The 22,924-nt window shown below is 41.6% G+C and overlaps 1 protein-coding gene across 5 annotated transcripts in view; it reads right to left on the bottom strand.

Annotated features, from left to right (window-relative positions):
• LOC306864446 (disks large homolog 2) overlaps window positions 1–22,924 on the bottom strand; it is a 224,042-nt gene that overhangs the window by 70,747 nt on the left and 130,371 nt on the right. For all 5 annotated transcript variants that reach the window (XM_079408462.1, XM_079408457.1, XM_079408456.1 and 2 more), the window contains one exon: window positions 13,265–13,318. In XM_079408462.1, coding sequence (XP_079264588.1) covers window positions 13,265–13,318 — 54 coding nt within the window. The remainder of the gene's footprint in view (window positions 1–13,264; window positions 13,319–22,924) is intronic.

Genomic DNA, 22,924 nt, shown 5'->3' on the forward strand with positions numbered 1-22,924 from the left:
ATTTCAGACAGCTGGAGAAAGAGAAACAGTCATTCGTGGCTAATTGAAACCCAGTGAACAAGCTCATTTATGCCTCACTGCTCTCCTCAGAGTGACATGACCTTTCATTTACAGCATCAGTTGGATGCCCCTAGACTACACCTGCTCTTAAACATGAGGACCAAACAGATGTCAAGAGCACAGAGCTGAAAGCAGTCTCTCACTCCACAACATTTCTCAAATGAATTCATTTGTTGAATTCTAGCTGACATTCTTCAGTTTTGCAGGAACATTTGGTAACATATTTAGTCAGTTGGTTCAGAGCCAGCACCAGGATGAATAACTTAAGGGGGCATTTTGAACATTGGATTGGGGGCAAATTGGACACATTACTGTAACTAAATGCTAAAATGAGTGGTTCTCTTCTATCATCAAAAGACAGAAGGCAAATAGACATGTATATGCATAACACTAAACTATGGAAGCCTGTTTCCACTGAATAAAATAACGGTAGTTTTGAGTTTAAATCTCCCAATTCTGACTTTTTTTTATCAGAATTGCATGACATAAACTCACAACTGCAAGTTATAAAATCAGAATAACAGGATATAAACCCACAAATGTGAGAAAGTCAAAATTGTTAGATAAAAACAGGCAATTCAGATTTTTTTTCTCAGAATTGTGAGATATAAACTCGTAATTGCGAGTTATAAAGTCCAATTCTGAAGGGAAAATACTGCTATGTTCTCAGAATTGCAAGCTTATATCTCGCAATTCAGACTTAACTCGCAATTGCGTGTTATAAAATCACAATATAAACTATGCCAATTCTGCAATTGTGTTTAAATCTCACAATTCTGAGTTTTTTCTCACAATCGCGAGTTTATATCACAAAATTCTGAGAAAAAAAGTCAGAACAGAGTTTGAGAAAAACATGTCATAATTGTGAGTTTGTATTACGCAATTCTGATAAAAAAAGGTCAGAATTGCAAGATGTACATAAACTCGCATTTGCCAGAAAAAAAGTATTTTTCTTTTTTTTTTATTCAGTGGTGGAAACGGGCTTCCACAAGTACCAAACATTAATTATTATTATTTATTTTTTTAAATAACTACAATAAAATAGATTAAATTAAAATTATAAACCACAGATACATATAAACAACCCTAAAACACACCAAACTTTAAAAATAAATAAATAAAAAATAAATAAATTAAGTAGATCAACTGACTATTATGAATCACAGATGCAGAGAAAATATCCTAAATTAAACAATACTGTACATGAATAACAATTTCCTATGACTACTCACTGATACAGTGGTGTGAACATTGCTATAGAGTGATAAATGTCTAAATTCCTAGTGAGTTTACTTTAAAGGTCCCATGACATGCTGTTTTTTGGATGCTTTTATACAGTGGTCCCTAGTACTGTATCTGAAGTCTTGTTCCCAAAATTCAGCCTTGGTGCAGGATTTCAGCCACTACGAGCCAGTCCCACAATGAGCTTTCCTTAGGACGTGCCATTTCGGTGTCTGTAGCTTTAAATGCTAATGAGGAGGAGAGAGGCGGGGCAAGGTGGAGGGTGGGTGTGTGGCCTGCAGCTTGCAGCCACGGTACCATGCGCTAATGTTGACAGTGGATGTATCCCAATGGCTCGTAGACACGCAGTTGTTCAAGCTTTTCAGTTTGACCCAGAATCTGATCCGGATGGAGAAGCACTGGATGAAGAAGTTGCAACTCAGCGGCTACAGCAGGATGTCTCTGAAAAGTTTATCCTTTTGAACCTTTCATTGAAGTAAAGCAGTGGAAACTGGGGGAAACTCACATTATGAAATAAATGTTTTTCTCTACAACCCGAATTCCGGAAATGTTGGGACGTTTTTTTTTTATTTGAATAAAATAAAAACTAAAAGAGTGTGTAAATAGATTGTGGAATACTTTAAAAACAACGGTCCTCAATGTCAAATTGCAAAGGCTTTGCCAATCTCATCATCTACAGTGCATAACATCATCAAAAGATTCAGAGAAATTGGAGAAATTTCTGTGCGTAAGGGACAAGGCCGAAGACCTTTGCTGGATGCCCATGGTCTTCGGGCCCTCAGACAACACTGTATCACTCATCGGCATGATTCTGTCATTGACATTACTAAATGGGCCCAGGAATACTTCCAGAAACCACTGTCGGTAAACACAATCTGCAGATGCCAACTAAAGCTCTATCATGCAAAAAGGAAGCCATATGTGAACATGGTCCAGAAGCGCAGTCGTGTCCTGTGGGCCAAGGCTCATTTAAAATGGACTGTTTCAGTAGATAAGTGTTCTATGGTCAGACGAGTCCAAATTTGACATTTTTGTTGGAAATCACGGACGCTGTGTCCTCTGGGCTTAAGAGGAGGGAGACTTTCCAGAGAGTTATCAGCGTTCAATTCAAAAGCCAGCATCTCTGATGGTATGGAGGTGCATAAGTACATACGATATGGGCAGCTTGCATGTTTTGGAAGGCACTATGAATGAGGAAAAAGAATATAAAGGTTTTAGAGCAACATATGCTCCCCTCCAGGTGATGTGTATTTCAGCAGAACAATGCAAAACCACATACTGCAACTATTACAACAGCATGGCTTCGTAGTAGAAGAGTTTTGGAACAAAGAGTAAATGCTACACCATGGTAAACATGGAAAACAAAAGTCTTTTAGTTTTCATTTTATTCAAATAATAAAAAAAAAGCATCCCAACATTTCCGGAATTCATGTTGTAGTTCACGTAAGCCACAGTTACTGGTGATAATCCTGTGGAACAGGAAGTCATGTCTGGACAATTTCATGTTCATAATCACCCTGGTGTGCTAAAAAATGTATATATGAATAGAAAACTCTTCAGAGATATTTTATTTCTAGGGGTGCCAATAATGGTAGCCAACATGCATTGGAGAAAAACATTTAAAAATAAATAAAATAAAATAAATAAAAAAGAGGTATGTGGCCAAGTATGGTGACCCATACTCGGAATTTGTTCTCTGTATTTAACCCATCCAAGTGTACACACAGTAGTGAACATACACCCGGAGCAGTGGGCAGCCAATGCTGCGGCGCCCGGGGAGCAGTTGGGGGTTTGGTGCCTTGCTCAAGGGTCTCACCTCAGTCGTGGTATTGAGGGTGGAGAAAGTGTTGGTTATTCACTCCCCACCTACAATCCCTGCCGGACCTGAGACTCGAACCCACGACCTTCAGGTTACAAGTCCAACTCTCTATCCATTAGGCCATGACTGCCCTAAATTTCATAATGTGAGTTTTCCCCCACTTTCAATTGTTTTAGTTCAATGAAAGTTTAGAATTTTCAGATTTTTTTAAATGAAAGATCAAAAAGATAAATGATGCAGATTTATTTTCACAGCCGCCTTTGTTCATATTTACCAAGGATGCCAATATTAGTGGGCGGCACTGTACATCATCCACTGCAACAGCTCAAAAAATGTCACAATTAATATAATGAAATTGTTTGGTCAAATACAACATCTGATGTGGCCATTTTGCTTATTGTCTGAGCCAAAATTGGATTTATTTCTCAGTAAATGCGTCTGTTTGACACTAACTAATCGAGATGGTCCTCACTGCAGAACACAAGATCCAGGGGGTGTGGTTGGATCTAGATCCAACTCCTTCCACCTTACATTTACCTAAACCTACCCGTCTCCACCCCCTGATCCCTAAACCACTCATCTCCACCCCTAAACCTACCAATCTCCACCCCCTAGATGTAGATCCAACCCCGCCCCCTGGATCTTTGTTCTGCAGTGAGGGGCTACTGAACTAATCAGAGCAATGGCAGCCGAGCCACTTCTCCACAGTTTCATCAACACGCATGTGCGAGAGCTCTTCAGAACATCTTGAATATGCCTATGAACACAAGCAGGGAGATAACTGATGGATGTGATAATTGATGGATGAGCATGAGAAACCAATAAGACGGAGTAAATGAGATCATTAACAACAGCAGTGCTCATCAGAAAAGAACAATACCCCTTATCAACCGACTTAAGACACTGATAATCATACACACTTCATTTGGTCATTAAGTTTGGAGAACTTTTCTTTAGGTCTGGAAAACATGGCCTTTCCATCTTCCCCCTGAAGAAATTACCCAATTACTGGGCTTTGAGTGGCATTAGCATTCTGAGCCGCATGGTGCGGCAAATGTGAGACGCTGGGGACCGAGGGAGAGTGCAGCTGCAGAGGGGATGGTGGGAGGGCAGTTCACCATGCAGCATCCGGGGTGTAAAAGCTCACATTAAACTGGTGAGTCACTGCAAATGTGGCACCAAACAAACTTGCGAATGTACGATGTGCCTGAGCGCATTCATCCGCACAGCTTGTGCAAACGACGCAGAGCGGGTCATGTTTCCATGGCGACTGTTTGACTACAATGCAGGAACCGGGCACTTTCAAGCAAGAAGCTTTCCCTTTAGAGTTCTGGCTGATGGGATGGCATATTTTTACGCCCATCGCAGTGATTAAACACGAAATATCCCTCAGGCCGCGACATAATAAGACTCGGTTTCCTCAATACACACCCACATGGACTAATTAGCACTATGAACTAACTACTGTTATTCCTGACAGCTAATGGAAACAAAGGCGCTGTTAAAAGTAGGCAGAAAGGGTCATTTTGCTGAAGCTAGGCGGATGTTATTTAACAGCTACACTGACTCAGTAATGCTTTATTAATCCTGTCGCCCCCCTTGATTATCTTTAGCGCTCATTCTAGATGACCTCTATTCCCACTACAGTAACAGTGAGCACAGTGGAGGCTTCATAATTTAACAGAACTTAACCAGATTTCTCACCAGGTTTAAAACTAGGCAGCAGTGGGTTGAGATTTAAACTGTAGTGTCTATTGAATATTCATTGTTTGTGCATATTTAAATTGCAATATATTAACTTTGCTCCAAATTAGTGAGCTGTCTTTTTGTCTATTGTTTACATAGACAGCCACTTTTTAAAGCAGCATCAAGGAACTACACAAAATTTAATGTGAACATTTTGTTTAGCTAATAATACAATACTCTAAAAGCACACACAGTTTGTGATATTACATCAAAGACAACTTAAAACTTGGATTGTCTAATCTATTAATATGACCAATATATACTATTGTTAAAAAGTTTTTTTGTAATGTTTTTGAAGAAAACATAAGAAATGCTCATCAAGGCATTTATTTAATCAAAACTACACTGTAAAAATAAAAGTTGAGAAAACTAAAAAAATCTGCTGAAGCTGGTTGCCTTAAACTTTGAGTTCCTCTTCAGGAACTCGAGCTGCGTCAGGAGACGCTTTGGGGAACGCCTACAGCGTAACTGGCTCTGAATACCAATGAAATCTGTCCAAAGGATTGGAGGGACGTCACGGGCGAGCTGACGTAATGACCAGCTGGTATAAAAGCACGTGCGGTGAAACCGGTGTCAGCTGTTTGTCATTCAGCAAGCGCTCTGTGTTTCTGTCAGTCTTATTTTCTGTTGTCTGTCTTTAGCTATGGCTAAGAAGAGCCAGTTTAAGGCTTGGATTATGGGAGAAGTGCAATACGAGCTGTGTGTTCCTCCCTGCAGATGTTTTTTGTGTGTATGCAGGGGATACACACAGCTTGTGTGTGTTTGGCGTTCACCGCGGAGCGGAGGCGGCGCTTGTGGGGTTCGCGGCGGGATCTGATGGAGGGATCGGAGACGAGCGAGTCTCTATCTCCATCCTCACCTGTCAGATCCCATGACCGCTCCTCGAGTTCGGAAGCCCGCCTCGCGGTTACTTCCCCTCGGGCTGCGGCGTCGGCGTTTCTCGTGTCTTCCTCCGAGGAGGTTGACATGGGAAGCGTCGAGCATGTGCACCCACTCTGTCACCCCAATATGAGGAGCTTGTGGAGTGGCTTGTCGAACCGCAGAGAAGGTTTTCTGCGTTTCTGCGGTTTCAGACTCCACATCCGAGCCTGCCTTTTTTTCCCCAACCTCCACACTGAGGTGTCGAGGTCGTTGGGAAAACATTCGGCCCGCCTCTTCGTCCCCTCTTTGATGACTATGGTAATGTAATGGGGACGAGTGAGCGTGGTCACAGAGCGATGCCGCGCGTGGAACAGACGCTTGCGAGCTATCTGTCCCTTGACGCTGCGTCATCTCTGAAGGCAAGGGGTACGCGGCCACAGGTCGGGCTGGCTTATGTCTGCACGCCATGGTGGTGTTGCGGGCATGCCAGGCTGACCTGCTCAAGGAGTTGGATGAGGGCGGGGTTTTCTCCCTCGCCGCTCTCTAGCTCACGGGGCTGCTGGGCGAGAGCAGCCCCTGCTGTGTGCTGGCTCCTCGTATAGGCAAGCTCGCCCGCTGGAGCGGGTTGGGGCGGTAAGAAGGGTGTACGGTCAAGGACCTCCCAGCCAAGCAGGCGAAGAGGTCTTCGGGCCAAGAAGCCCTGATGTGAGCGGGATCAGGGCTTATGAGGGTAGCCCCGCTGGGGTAGAGCACGATTCACCGCAGTGTACGGTGCTCGTCTTCCCTCAGTGCCTTCAGGAGATCGTTCTGCCAACCCTGCCACCTATGGTGCTTCAGGGCGCAGCGGTCTCCAGCAAGCGTACATCTCAGTCTCTTCCGCCCGGTACCGTAGCGGAGCTGGGATGCTCGCCACTCCTTCGGAGGTCTCTAGAGCAGTTAGTTCAGTCGTTTCCTGTAGGTGCGCCACTTCAGGGCACCGAACTAGCCGCTCCGGTTACACCAGAGGCCAGTCTCGAGAGACTGGTTCCCTTAGTAGACTATTTCGCAGCGTGGAAACTACTGCCAAATGTGTCTCGATGGGTCCTGCGCACTGTAGAGAGAGTCTACAGAATCCAGTTCAATTCTCGTCCGCCTCAATTCAACGGGGTGAATTCCACGTTCGTGGGCCCCGAGCAGGCTCTGGTAATGGAACAAGAGGTAGATACTCTCTTAAGGAAGGAAGCCATCAAGGATGGGTCCTCCTTACGAAGAGAGTCCGGGTTCTACAGCCGGTACTTCATAGTTCCAAGGAGGATGGAGGATTGCGTCCCATTTTAGATCTGCATCATTTGAACCGCTCAGTCTGCAGACTGAAGTTCAAGATGCTCAGGTAAGTATCTCAGATCAAGTCAGAGGACTGGTTTGACACGTAGATCTAAAAGACGCATACTTCTATGTCTCCATCCTTCCCACTCACAGGAAGTTCCTGAGGTTTGCTTTCAGGGGCAAAGCTTACCAATATCGGGTACTTCCCTTCGGCCTAGCACTCTCACCCCGCACTTTTACGAGTGTCTCGCTCGCTAAAAGTGTTGGGGTTAAGACTGAACCCCAAGGAAAGTGTGCTTTCTCCATTACAGAGAACCACTTATCTGGGGGTGGTGGGGATTCGACCACGGTGCAGGCACGTATGTCTCCTGCCCGGATCGAGTCAATCCTCACAACAGTCAGGAGAGTGAAAGAAGGCCAGTCACTCACTGTCAAGCAGTTTCAGATGCTGCTGGGACTGGTGGCAGCTGCGTCCAACGTGATACCTATTAGCCTGCTGTACATGAGACCCCTACAGTGGTGGCTCAAGACCAAGGGGTTCTCCCCGAGGGGAAACCTGGTTCGCATGATCAAGGTCACGCGGCGATGCCTACGTGCCTTAGACATGTGGAGACAACCTTGGGTCTTAAAAGCCCTCAGGAGATCGTTCTGCCAACCCTGCCACCTACGGTGCTTCAGGGCGCAGCGGTCTCCAGCGAGCGCATGTCTCAGTTTCTTCCACCCGGTAACGTAGCGGAGCTGAGATGCTGGTTCTCGAGGGACTGGTTCCCTTAGTAGACTATTTCGCAGCGTGGACAGCCAAATGTGTCTAGATGGGTCCTGCGCACTGTAGAGAGAGGCTACAGAATCCAGTTCGATTCTCGTCCTCCTCAATTCAATGGGGTGAATTCCACGTTAGTGGGCCCCGAGCAGGCTCTGGTAATGGAACAGGAGGTACATGCTCTCCTTAGGAAGGAGGCCATCGAGGTGGTTCCTCCTCACGAGAGAGAGTCCGGGTTCTACAGCCGGTACTTCATAGTTCCAAAGAAGGATGGAGGGTTGCGTCGCATTTTAGGTCGCAGCATCTCTGAACCGCTCAGTCAGCAGACTGAAGTTCAAGATGCTCACGCTCAGGCAGGTCGCATCTCAAATCAGGTCCGAGGACTGGTTTGTCGCGATCGTTCTAAAAGACGCATACTTCCACGTCTCCATCCTTTCCTCTCACAGGAAGTTCCTGAGGTTTGCTTTCGGGGAGGAAGCTTACCAGTTCGGGTACTTCCCTTCGGCCTAGCACTCTCACCCCACACTTTCACGAAGTGTGTGGACGCCGCGTTAGCTCCGCGGCTACGGGGCGTCCGCATACTCAATTATATCAACGATTGGTTGATTCTCGCTCAGTCAGAGCGGAGGGCGGCTCAACATCGAGATGTTGTTCTCGTCCACATGAAAGTGTTGGGGTTAAGGCTAAACGCCAAGAAGAGTGTTCTTTCTCCAGTACAGAGAACCACTTATCTTGGTGTGGTGGGGGATTCGACCACGATGCAGGTACGTATGTCTCCTGCTCGGCTCGAGTTGATCCTCACGGAAGTCAAGAGAGTGAGAGAAGGCCAGTCACTCACTGTCAAGCAGTTTCTGAGACTGCTGGGTCTGATGGCGGCTGCGTCCAATGTGTTACCTATTGGCCTGCTGTACATGAGACCCCTACAGTGGTGGCTCAAGACCAAGGGGTTGTCCCCGAGGTGAAACCCGCTTCGCATGATCAAGGTCACGCGGTGGTGCCTACGTGCCTTGCACACGTGGAGACAACTTTGGTTCTTGTCCCAGGGCCTGGTGTCGGGAGCTCCTTGTCGCCGCGTAACGCTAGCGACGGACGCATCCCTCACCGTTTGGGGAGTGGTCATGATTGGCCGCCCTGACCACGGTCGGTGGAGAGGTCATCATCTCGCCTGGCACATCAACAGGCTCGAGATGCTGGCCGTGTTTCAGGCTCTGAAATACTTTCTCCCAGACCTGAGAGGTCACCATGTGTTAGTTCGCACCGACAACACATCGGTGGTCTCTTACATCAACCACCAAGGACTGCGGGTGCCCCCTGTACAGGTTGGCACACCAAATCCTTGCGTGGGCCCAGGGCAAACTCCTCTCACTGAGAGCTGTTTACATCCCTGGGCATCTCAATATGGGAGCAGACACCCTGTCGAGGCAGGGGCTGTTATCCGGGGAATGGATGCTTCACACCGAGGTGTGAAGCAGATCTGGAGAGTGTTTGGCCAGGCTCAGGTGGACCTCTTCGCCACTCAAGAGTCAGGGCAATGTCCCCTCTGGTACTCTCTATGTCATCCAGCTGGGGCTGGATGCCATGGTACAGACGTGGCCGAGGCTTCGTCTGTACGCCTTTGCTCCCCGGAGTTCTGGAGAGAGTGTGCCGGCCGGCTGCTATTAGTAGCCCCGTTCTGGCCGGGCCGAGTATGGTTCTCAGACCTGATTTCCCTCCTCGACGGCTCTCCATGGGAGATTCCAGTCAGGAGGGATCTCCTCTCACAGGCAGGAGGCACCCTTGTGCACCCCCGCCCGGAGTTGTGGAAGCTGTGGGCGTGCCCCTGAGCAGCTCATAGATTCCGGTCTCTCAACCGAGGTTGTTGAGACCATTCTCCAATCCAGAGCTCCCTCTACGAGGAGACTGTGCACCCTGAAGTGGGGACTCTTCACTTCATGGTGCGGAGATCGCCAGCTCGACCCAGTTAACTGCCCGGTTGGTACAGTGCTGGAGTTCCTGCAGGCTCGACTCTCCACAGGGTTAGCCCACTCCACCTTGAAGGTCTATGTGGCGGCAATCTCGGCTTACCACACACCTCTTGGTGGACTGACAGTGGGCAGACAATCCCGAGTTACACGTTTCCTCCGTGGTGCACTGAGGCAGTCGGTTCGTGGATGCCACTCAGCTATGAGTCTTCTGACCTCCCCTCACCTTGGGAGTCAGAGCTCATTCCATGAGGAGTGTGGCGGCCTCCAAGGCCTTTCTCTCAGATGTCCCTGTCCAGGACATCTCAATGCTGTGGGATGGTCTACGCCCCTGACCTTGTCAGGTTTTATGGCCTAGACATACGAGCCACTCCAGGTTTTTCCGTTCTCTTGCCCTAGCTGTGCTCCGTATGGATACACACAGGGCAGGGATTTGGAAGTCTGGTGCCGTGGGTATCTCGTTCCCCAAAGCGTCTCCTGACGCAGCTCGAGTTCCTGAAGAGGAACGTCTTAGGTTACGTATGTAACCCCAGTTCCTCGAAGGAACGAGACGCTGCGTCACGAGCCCACACTTCCGGCATCCCTGCCAGCGCTTGCTTCATTCTAGAAGCTGACACCGGTTTCACCGCACGTGCTTTTATACCAGCTGGTCATTATGTCACCTCGCCCGTGACGTCCCTCCCATCCTTTGGACAGATTTCATTGGTATTCAGAGCCGGTTACGCTGTAGGCGTTCCCCAAAGCGTCTCCTGACGCAGCGTCTAGTTCCTTCGAGGAACTGGGGTTACATACGTAACCTAAGACGTTTCTTTTACAGTGTATAGTATATTGTAAAATATTTTTTAAAAATTTAAAATAACTTAAAACCAAATTTTCAGCAACCATTACTCAGATTTAATGTTCAATAAACATTTCTTATTGTTATCAATGTTCATTAATAAAACAGTTGTGCTGCTTAATATATTTGTGGAAATAATGTTTCAGGATTTTTTGATGAATAGAAAGTTCAAAAGAACAGCATTTATTTTAAATATAATTATTTTATAACATTATACATGTCTTCACTGTCACTTCTGATCTATGTACAGTAATGTATTCTTACTGAAAAAATGTATTTATTTTTATTTTTTTTAAATGATAGTGCATTATGTCTAATTATAACGGCTGCCTTAGATTTTGCTCAAAACAAGGTATCTTTGAAAATGTATCTGACACATAACTATGCATCTTTATACCAATATCCTGCATTTTATTTTCACAATATAAGTTTTTTGGAAAGACTGTTTATTTTGACAGTTTTGCAACCTAGCCTACTGAATGTTTCTTTTCCATCAAATTAAATATTGCATTTTCTCTGACTAAGGTCTATTGCACTCCTTTATGTACCTTATAATGTCTGACAGGTTTACACACTCTTGCATTTCTTCACCATCTTTCAGAATTATCAACAGATGGAGACATTTCTCATTTTTTTCATGACTCCAAAGAAAAATCTGTCTTTTAAGCTTGGTTTTCAACTTGCCTTGACAATTCCTTGATAAACAGCACAAAACCCACATTTAACCCGAGGCAAATCTACATTAAAGCAAGCAAGGTTCCTTTTAATAAAGTGAACAGATGATACTGTGCTGGGTGAGTGAAAGTGGGTGTGTGTACGAGAAATGTACAACATGAACACATGCATAATGAGCTTGATTTGGTCCTTTCCCACTGGCTTTACAGCAGTACCTCTCTCTTTTGTCTCTAGGGTCATGCCGAGTCTTTTCATCTCCACAAAGACGACTCAATAACTATTTTACAAGGTGATTATTTTGTATGAGTGTGTACAAAGTGAATTGTATGATGTTCCACTCTTAAATAAAATCACTGGGGTGTAAACAGATTGTATGAAAACAAAACTCCCAAAACTCAGATTGACTGAAGATTAAGTGTGTAAATCTAAAACTCAGCATATGGTAAATCCCAATGATGCCATATCAAACATTTTAGGTTTACAACACCCTTAATATTGTTGTAATGACTTTTCTCAAGTTCTCCACAATTAATTTTTTTTATAAATAAAATAAAAAGATATTTGCATTAAGAGAGCACAGAACACACACACACACACACACAGAGACAGGGTGTGTTTATAGGCTATAAACTCAGAGTGAACACCTGCTTTACTGGAGTTATCCATCAGTGTTTTCTTTTCCCAGAACTCCACCTTCTCTTGCTTGTTCTCTTGTATTAGGCTATTAGGAGGTTCTATCAGAGACAGATTGCTGCTTAAAGCAGTTCATAATCATCGTAATCTCACACATACACATGTCCACATTGGGCTTTAAACTGAGAACAGCAGGGGGAAAAGCAATTATACCAACTTAACAGTATTAGGCTTGTTGCTGGATTCCGGATGTCATGGTTGATGGAAGTACGGCGCTTTGACTAAAACACGGCGCATTCATATTCTCATCTGGATATGCCTTGATGTTAATATTTCATTACTGAGATGCAAGCAGAGAAACAAGAATCAAATGAAATTATCCTCAGTGAACGTGAAGGGTGTGCATATGGAGGCGTGTACAAAAGCCAATGCAAAACAGAACAACAGAAGGATATTTCCCCTGATGTAACAGGAAGAGACCTTTTTAATCTTCAATTAAACTCCACGCCATTTAAGAGAAACAATTGATTGGTTAAAATGATCTTATTTTTGATTTATGAGCTGAAAAAGCAAGCTGAAGCAGAACAAACAAAGAATGTTCTGGGTTGTTCATAAATGGCTGGCCATTTCTGTACATGTTCAAATGAAATTGTTGCAAAAACAGGAAATAACGCAGACGATTATTTTTTTTTGGGAGTTTGCAGGACAAAGACAAAACCTGCCTCAGCTGACTGAAGGTCAAGCTGTGTTGTTAGTGTGTCTGTAAACTCTATACATTTCGTGCTGAGTGTTTCTCGCTTTGTGTTGGTGTCTGATTTAACACTGCTCTCCCCCTCTGTGTTCTTTCATTCACTCCAATCACCTGTTCTGTCATATGCCTGATTCATGATGTTTCTTCTGCATTTATCTACTTATCGCTCTGATCTAAAACCTAGCAAACAGGTAGCGACTTTCTAAGGCAGTATACTAACTGAAAGAGAATATCACAATTAACTGATTTGACTTCTTTTAAACCATTCATCAAATATCTCTCATACAGCCCACCAAAATACAGTTGACTCCACACATTAATATTTCAAACCCATAACAGAAAAGCCTGTGCCAATCTAACCCGCCGATAATCACTGGCCTCCTTATCTGGTTAATTTATGAAAAGCCATCAATCATTGAATACGTTGATCGTATTTGCGCATAGTGGAGAATGATAAATGACACTACATTTATGAAGAGCAAAAAAAGGATGTCAAACTCATTTGCCACTCACTCTGCATGGGCATTGATCTGATCAAGCGGATGATCTGCAATGTCACGGCTGTGCATAATGTCATGAACATGCAATAAATAAATGAAAAATCAAAACTCACGTATGGTACAGATTCCAAAGTGTCCGTGTTGACAATAATTGGGGCAGGACTTGCCTGTGAAAAGAGAGAAAGGGAGGGCGAGAGAGATGGATGGAGAGGAAAACAGAAAGAGAAAGAGATAAAGATCAGAGTGGATTGGAGATGTGTGAACAGGCCTAGATTTTATTAAGGGATACAGCAGAGCATGCAGGGCACCGCTGAGCTCACAAATGCCATGATGAAGAACACAACTTAAAAACGACAGGCGACAGCAAAACATATTTACAGTACATACACACACATACACACAGATTGATTAGGTGAAGGATGAAAAACATGACATCATTTAGGAGTATGAACATTGCAGGAAAAAAAAGGTTTGTATGACATGAAGGTTGAAATTGTTATGTCTCTCCCTGTTTGTCTCTTTTGCTATTTAGCTAGTTTCTGATGACAACACAAAGTCAATTAATTTCTCCCACAAAGCAGCGAGGCCAGAATTCTCGGTGGGTGAACATCCATTCTGTACCTTAATCATTCATTGAGTGTTGTGAAGTGTAACCCCATCATTAGCCTTTATTAGAAAATATTAGCTCATTTTACACAGCATTATGTAGAGCTGCACAATTCACTGTGCATTGCAATAACGGCACACTTACGCTAAATTTTACCGTTGTAGGTAATAATGATATCTGTGGTGCTGCAAGAATAAATCATGTGAACTACTGCAGAACACAAAACCTGAGAAAAACATTTTTCAAGCTATAAGTAATATAATGCAGACAATTCTGAATAAATGATATTTTAATGAATAACAAATGATTCTAAACATTTTGTTATAATAATATCCAAATTAAATGTTTTTACAATATTTTTCATCAAATAAATGCAGCCATGGTTAGCATTAAAAAAAATATCTGGAAAAAAAATCTAAAATCACGTCATAGCAAACCTTCATGTGAACCCCACGGTGACTAAAATTCTAACACACACTTTCCTATCATTTTGTCACCAGCAGCAGCCGAGCATTTTGAACAGAGCAATTTGAAGCTAACAACAGCTATACTAATATACAATACAGATTGTGTCAAAGCAGCTTTACAGTGTTGAACAGGAAAATAATTTGTCGATAATGCAAGAGGACAATAAATAGTAAACACTACATTTTTCAATTAAAGTCAGCTCATTATTGATTCAGTGATGCTGTCATCCAGCTCAGGTCAGTTTAAATCGTGTCTGTGCAGTAAAGTTGACAATATTTCCAGATAATAATCTAATGACATCAAACAGTCCGCCATATGCTTTGCATGCACTGAATGTCTTTTGAATTTCTTTTCACGTAAGGGACTAGTTTCAGAAAGCACTTGAGCCTGGATCATTTGCATTAGTCCCGCAGTTCTTCAAAGCAACACATGTTCAACCAATGGCAGGGCTTTCTGTTTTCTGACCAATGGCAGACCTGTGTTTAAGAACCCTAATTGAAAACAAGTCATTATTTTTGTAATTCTGTTTGGTGCCACTAGAGGCACACAACTCTTAACAAGTAATGAAAGGTGGGATAGCACACAACACAAACTCATTCAGCTGGAGGCTGTGAGGCTTATCACAAATGCATTAGCATTCAGAGATGGCCTACAACACAAATCCACAGGGAGATGCAGCCGGCGACTAAAAATCGATCGACAGCAGAGATCGAGGCTGTCCCTGCTTACTGCGCACTGCCTCTAATTACATTAATACATCTCCCGCCTTGAGAGCTACAGCCTCAATCACTGAGGGATCAGAGTACCAAAGAAATGTGTTGGAAAGCACATGGCAAAAAGGAAAAAAATCTTTGCCACTGAGGTTTGAAATACAAAGTCAGCTTGAGTTCATACTAAACATTTTGTGTTTGCTTTACCCTGTAAAGCCTGACGTATAAAGTAATAGTCAATATTTTTTCTTTTAAATGGAACTGAATTTTTAGACTAAACTGAGTATCATATTTCAAACATCAGGCTTTTATAACTCATATAGTATGATATAGGAGAATATGGAGCTCATACTCGAGGAAGAAAGAAAAAACACCTCAAGGCCCAAACTGAGCAAAAATATGCCTATTTGGTGCAGTTGCTAATATCTGAATGACCAAAATGTAAGATGAAATTCTGATAGCCTGTAATGTAAATCAACGAGATCTTCATTACAGTATAACAGACATAAAATGTATATAAATATTAGTTGTCATTCTATATCACCCAATAATATGTCTTGCAGTAGTAAGATGATATTTCAATGCTTAGTTTTATGATTAAAGCTCTGTAGTTTATTATTTTGTGGAGCAAAACATACAATGCCATGTATAGATAATCAGGTAAAACTTCAGTGCGGTAAGTGTTCATCTGGAAATATAACTATACATTTATTCTTACAGTGTATAAATATCAGTAAAGATTTGACATAAAAAAAACCACATGTATCACAACCTGAAGGTGGACATTTTTAGAATGATACTAAAAGCCTGTTTACTAGCTAAAAAGTATAATCATCAATCAGATGACAGAATGTAGGAAATTGTGTACCAACGCTAGATAGCAGTCTTCATCTCTAAACTTAAACAGTGACAGGAAATACTAACATTAGGGCATGCCACTAATGTTAGCATTAATATAGTTTGCTGCCATTAATGGAGAATGAAAGAAATGTTCCAGTTCCCGTTTCGGTGTACAAAGCTGAAGTGTGGCGTCATTCTGGCTTTTGTGGTAACGTCCGCCACGGGACTGCGACAAGGGCACTACCTCGGTTACGCCGCTTGCCACGTCCCGTGTGAAGAGCCTTTGCAGGGCTGAGTATTGGCAAGAATCTGTCAATACGTCACATATCACAATACAGGGGTTGCGATATGTTGTGAAACATTACGATACTGTATGCAAGCGATATATTGGAATATTTCTTATTTTAGGAGTATATTTTTAGGAAAGCTGTCAATAAGAATACACCACCATATGCAAATCTTAGCAAAAAATTAAAATAAATAAAGAAAAATGATTTAACCAGAACACAGTGGGATCTGCATTTGCAGTAATCAGTCCCTGTAACATTCAACGTTATTGAAACTTTTGTGCAGTACAAGTAAAGGGGACAATTTCAAGAGCTTGCAGGATTCTTTAGTTAAATGTATAATACATATAAAATGTATTTTATAAAAAGACCATATATATTTTTAGACCCTAAAAAGGTTCACGGTTTAAGTTTATAATTGTAACATACAATGACATAACTTTTTGATGAGAACAAAACATTACATCTGCTTAATATCAATGAAAAATAAAGTGCTAGCAGGATTTAAAGAAAACAAAACAATTGTAAAATAATAAAATAAATACAGATGTTGAACATTCTCAGAACCTTTCAACTTGGATTTCACAGGTTTTTCAGTTTGTATTTATGTTGGTATCGCCGAGACCACCGCCTTAACTGCACAAAACGCCCCCAACACGAGAGAAAGCTGCAGCTGCGCGAAGGCTCTTCACAAAATTATTTCTATAGCTATTCTATAGCTAATCTATAGCTATTTGCATTTAGTGTAAATAGCATCTATCGCTAAAACTAGAGATCGACCGATATATCGATTTACCGATATTTTTCCCGATATTTAAGCATTTTTCCATAATCGAATATCGGTTTTGTAATATCGGATTCCCCGATAAACACCGCCATCTTGTGGACGTTTTCAGAATTGCGCGCAGGATCGCAATTGCAGCGCATCTGAGGGGAGACGAGACAGCAACGGCGTGCAGGTACTTGATTTGCTGTAGTTAGTAAACTATTTAATATTACAGGCATTAATGCACAAATTAGATGTAGCCTATTACATGAATGCCTGATATATAGTTTAAATGCAACTTGGCTCTAAGAAATATGATAAATAAGATACTCTGTCAAGCCCTGTCCCTATAAAGATAGGCTATAACTTTGCCTGAAATAACACAGCCATGAATTAGCACATGGTGGAAATAAAAGCGCTGAATTTAATTCTCTCTGTGGTCTATTAGTCTCGTGAAGTCGGAGTCACATAGATAATCCGTCAAGTCCTCTCCCAATAAAGACGTAACTTTGCATGATTTAAATAATACAGCCATGAATGATTGCATGTTGGAAAGAAAAGCATTGAATGTAATTCTCTCTCTGTTGTCTATATGCTCATCATTAGTCTCGTGAAGCTGCTTTCATATTGCAGTTCACTCAGCGGGTTGATGCTCAAGAAATGCTCAGCACGGCCACCGCATGTAACTTTTAACAAGATTCACTTTTTTGAAGCACCCTAAATTGTATTAACACTTACTATATAACCATTATTTCGTTTATAAACATCTAAATTAATACAACTCTATGGAAATTAATTATTTATTATCTCCGCGATCGATCGCAGTTTGAGTAGCCTATAGTTCTGTGTAAAGGCATAGATAAACCGCGCTGTCAGCAGCATAATTTAGAGCATGCCAGTTGAGAAATGCAATAAAATACAATGCTTGTTATATTCCAATATTCCAGAGAATATTATTCCGTGAATTAACATTATCCAGTGAATTATTCTTCAGTCTTTATCCTATTAAACAGCTTATAAACCTACTAAAACTGTAGTTAAAAATGAAGTTGATATGACTCCTTTCCTTTATTTTCTCCATTTGAAAACATTATACTTTCTATGTTAATTTTGCTTACTGCTAATATTAGTGTTGCTGCTAAAGCTTTTTATAAATAAAATGTTTTTTATTGTTGTAATACGAAGATTAAATTGAACATGACAGGGCTCTAGACTGCGACCAAAATGGTAATTGTTTGCGAGTTAAAATTTGACGTGGTCGCATTTGTACGAGTGCCAGGTCTGCGCTGCTCCAAAGCGTCTGCTTCATACAGCGCGCGCTGCCAGCCGCAGCACATTATAGCAGGAGTCAGATTTCACTGATCACGTGAAGAGCACGAGCGCTTAGTGGGTAGAGCCTGGTTTATACCCGCCGCGTCAGCACGAGCGTGAAGGTGCGCGTCGCGGATGGAGCGCAACGGATGGATTTGTTTTCAAACTAAAGTAAAAGACCGCTTCTTAAACCAGAGAAGGTGAACGTGGTGGTATTCTTGTAGAAAAAACATGCAAGTTCTGTCAGCTACAGCCAGTTTAGTTTTACTTGTTAAGCCAGTTAAGCTTGTTATCTTTGCTGTTTACCTCAGGTTATGCTATGGAGGCTTTCCTTAATTAAAATATATATATATATATTAATATTTATTTGCTTCCTCAGAGTTTGCTAAACATTCTGTAATATACTAGGTATATAGTACAGCATGTGGTGTGTCCTATGCCATGCCTCGTCTTATTCGTTTTTGTTGATAAATGTTATGTAAGAGTTTGTCATTGTCAACTTACTGTTTTATTGTTGTTGCGCTTTTTAATTAAGAATAACAATGAATCCATCTTTTGTTTTAGTCTTAAAATTTAAAGGTGTATAGATATAAGCAAAACAGACAATGATCTTTTCTTTTTGTGACACCAAAAATGTGACACCAAGATCGCAAATTTGAAAGTAAAAAGCGCACGAAAAAAGGAATTCCTGTTCACAAAATTTAAATCACAAATAATACAGATGAAAAAGAACGAGTTGAATGTTGAAAACTTTCGTTACCATATAACTATAAACTATGATAAAAGTTCATCAGCATGCATTGATTAATCAAATGTTGTAGCAAAAACAAAAAACAAATTGCAACCAAATTATGTGCTCGTGTGCAAAAGTGAGATCAGTGGGAAGAATGAGTCTAGAGCCCTGCATGAAAGACTGCTAATTCTCAAAACATTTTTTGTTAAGATGACTGAAAGGAGGTAAAACCAAAGTGAAGTATGGACTTACTTCACGCAGTCATTTATTTACTTTATAACAGTAAATAAATATCGGTTCTGCATATCGGTTATCGGGCACATAGACATGCAAATAATTGGTATCGGTATCGGTTATAAAAAATCAATATCGGTCGATCACTAGCTAAAACAAAATGCTATTTGCACTTAGTGTAAATAGCATCTTTTTTTTTTTTTTTTCTATCACTTGACATTTTTGTCCCATAATTCTCAGGATCTTTTAAGAAATTAAAAATGTCTCACTGCGTCCAACCTCATTAGCGATGGCGCATTTCGAGAGCCCTTGCTTGTGCAGCTCAACAATCCTGCCACGTTCATCGCCATCAGGAGATCATGACAGTGTGACTGCCTGAAGGACAATGATATGGAAGCCATATTTTGGTGCAGATTTGAACTTTTTAAGGCTATGGTCTTAAACTTTTGATCAGCTGATGAACAGCCTGTTTGAGTTTAAATGCAGTTTTTAATAAATTGCCTGTTCACTGTTTTTTGTCTCTTGCTCCTGTTTCTTCTTTTGGCATTTTGAAGCAGTAGCTACTTACAACCTGGTTACGATCCACCGGTGTGAAATGCGAATACTTGTAATGTTTCCCCTGGACTTATTTTGTTCAGGAGTGTATTAACGCTAACATTAGTGGTGGCCCTAATGCTATTTTTTCCTGTCACTGTTTAAGTTCAGAGATGAAGACTGCAATCTAGTGGTCGGGATATGAACTCAAAACGAAACAACTGCCATGAATCTTGTAATATGATTTTGTTTTGTTTTTAAAGATCGATATTCCATTTTTGAGAATCGATACAGTATCGCCAAATAAAATATCGTGACACTCACATGCATCAATATTTTCTTACACCCCTAGTCACCGCGCGGCTGCAGTTTTCTTTCGTGTTGGGGGCTTTTTGTGCAGTTGGGGCGGTGCTCGTGTCGCGGTCTCTGCGATTGCACGCGGAACAAATACAAACTGAAAAACCTGTGAAATCCAAGTTGAAAGGTTTATCTGTATTTATTTTATTGTTTTACAATTGTTTTATTTTCTTTAGAAATCCTGATAGCACTTTATTTTGGTTAAGCAGATGTAATTTTTTGTTCAGATCAAAATGTTATGAGATTGTATGTTACAACTGTAAACTTAAACTGTGAATCTTTAAAGCAGGGTCTAAAAATATATATGGTCTTTTTATAAAATAAATTTTATTCGTATTATACTGGGGCAGTCGTGGCCGAAGGTCGTGGGTTTGAGTCTCAGGTCCGGCAGGGATTGTAGGTGGGGGAGTGAATGTCCAGCGCTCTCTCCACCCTCAATACCACGACTGAGGTGAGACCCTTGAGCAAGGCACCGAACCCCCAACTGCTCCCCGGGCGCCGCAGCATTGGCTACCCACTGCTCCGGGTGTATGTTCACTGCTGTGTGTACACTTGGATGGGTTAAATGCAGAGCACAAATTCCGAGTATGGGTCACCATACTTGGCCACACACCACTTCCCTTTCCTTTCCTCCTTTCCCTTTAACTAAAGAATCCTGCAAGCTCTTTAATTTTTTCCCCTTTACTTGTACTGCACAAAAGGTTCAATAATGTTGAATGTTACCGCGACTGATTACTGCAAATGCAGAACCCACTGTGTTCTAGGGATGGGAAGATGCACCTACCTCCCGATTCGATACTATCACGATACTTGGGTGGCGATACTATGTATTGCAATTTTTTAAAGAATTTCGATTCTAGAAGTATTGCGATTTGATATTGCTGTGTTGTGATTTTTGTTTTTAACTTTAGACCATGGGAAAAAGCTGAAAGATACACTTAATATACAGACTGTCACAATAAAAAAATTAATATAATAGTCAAATGTTCAACAAAATGAGCAGAAAAAACACTTTCTGAAATAAAATAAAGTGCTATGTTACTTTGCATACAGTTTCAGTCATGTTTTCCCGGCAGTTGGGATTCAAAACTTGAAGGTGCAGAAAGAATTCTGGAAGAGGTTTGATCCTCTGCCTCCGTCATGGTTTTGCTTTCTCGCACCGGCTTTAAACGTATATAACGTCATCTAATGCAGTGGCACTGCACATGCAAAACGAAAAAAACCCGTGTAAATATCAGATCAGCTTTCCAGCACTGGAGAGAACTGAAGGAGCGGGAAGGCCTGCGATCGGATGCTGAGGTTGCTTTGCTTCTTCTCGATAGGTGAGTAACATTGGTTTTGCTTTGTTTCACAGAACTAATCGTTGCCTGTGTTGCATAACGTTACGTATGTGTGGGGCAGAGCTACCAAAATAGCGGCGAGACCCTTTTGGGCTAGGGGAGTGTTTGTTTTGGTGATTTCAAATGTCAACATTGGCTTCCAGAAATTGCGTACCCCACCTTTAATACACCAATCTAATATAGACATTTGATTTCTTTCCCAGCTGTTTAACTTCACAGACATAACCGACTGTGTTTTTGTAACTTATGCGTGTTTTGAACAAACTCGTGTGTGAAAGAGAACTTAGTACTCACATGCCGTGTGCAGCTGCCTTCTATACATGTGATTCGGATGTGCACGCTCAAAAAAACGTCTATCAGAAGTTTCAACTAATATGGCTTTAAAACGCATGATTTCAGCGCGATAGACGTGATAATCGAAACCAAACATATGTTTTTAGCAGTTAAGATTTTCCTATTCTGGAAAAGGGGGCGGGGAGCAGCAGCTCATTTGCATTTAAAGAGACATGCATGAAAACGGCCTGTTTTTGCTTCCACTCTAAGTAGGCATGTTCAAATTGATATAATAAATGATCTGTGGGGAATTTTTAGCTGAAACTTCACAGACACATTCTGGAGACACCGGAGACTTAAATTACATCTTGTAAAAAGGGGCATAATAGGTGCCCTCTAAAATAGTCATATCCATTACCATGCTAAAATCTACTAAAAGTTGAAACTTTTTTTTTTTGTGTTTTTATCATGTTGATCATTTAGAGGCATTTGCATATCAAATATGATACAGTGGGCTTTAAAGGGTTAAGTACACACTGCGGGCATCTCCCACACAAGGTGCTTTTGTAATGAATGACATGGTGGGATCAACAACAAAAATGTGCCATCTAGCTGAAGCTATTATCTACTGAGGAGGTCCATCATGGCATGGCAGACAAACATTAAAGAGATTAAAATAATTGCAGCGTTATCTCAAAATATGACAGTTTAATGGTCAGAAATAAAAAGCAAACAGAACGTAAATGAGCAAAAGCTAAGTTTAATGTCTCCCTGGATGACAAAGAGCAATACTGGCCATTTCAGGGTCATAAAGAGGCTGTCCTCTGAGACACATACACTCAGAAAGATGAGTCCAATTTTCAACTACGATGACATTGCTAAACTACTAGTCATAAGCGTGAAGACAGCTCTTACATATTGCAGATTTCACTTTCTATTAAATGATTATGAATATTATGTTGCTGTTCTGAGCTCTATAATGCTAAAGCCATATTTTAATTTGAATCTGCCACTGTTAAAACATTGCATGCTCTCGTTAGGTCGTATAATAAATAAATATGAGTGCATTCGTCAATATGCAAATGATATGCAGATTTATTTTAGATTAACACCAGACACCCACAAGTTCATCAGCACTCTGACAGTGTGATATTAACTCTATAAATGTGGGTGTCTATGAACTGTTTTGCGTAGATAAATATAAAAACAGCACATCTAAAGCTTAATTTGGGTACCTTGACTGATTATCACTAAAGATCAAAGATGACATCAAGAAATGATGAGTCATTTTGTCTTTATGAGGCTTTTGAGTA

Source organism: Barbus barbus (genome assembly GCF_936440315.1).
Source record: "Barbus barbus genome assembly, chromosome: 45".
Lineage (NCBI taxonomy): Eukaryota > Metazoa > Chordata > Actinopteri > Cypriniformes > Cyprinidae > Barbus > Barbus barbus.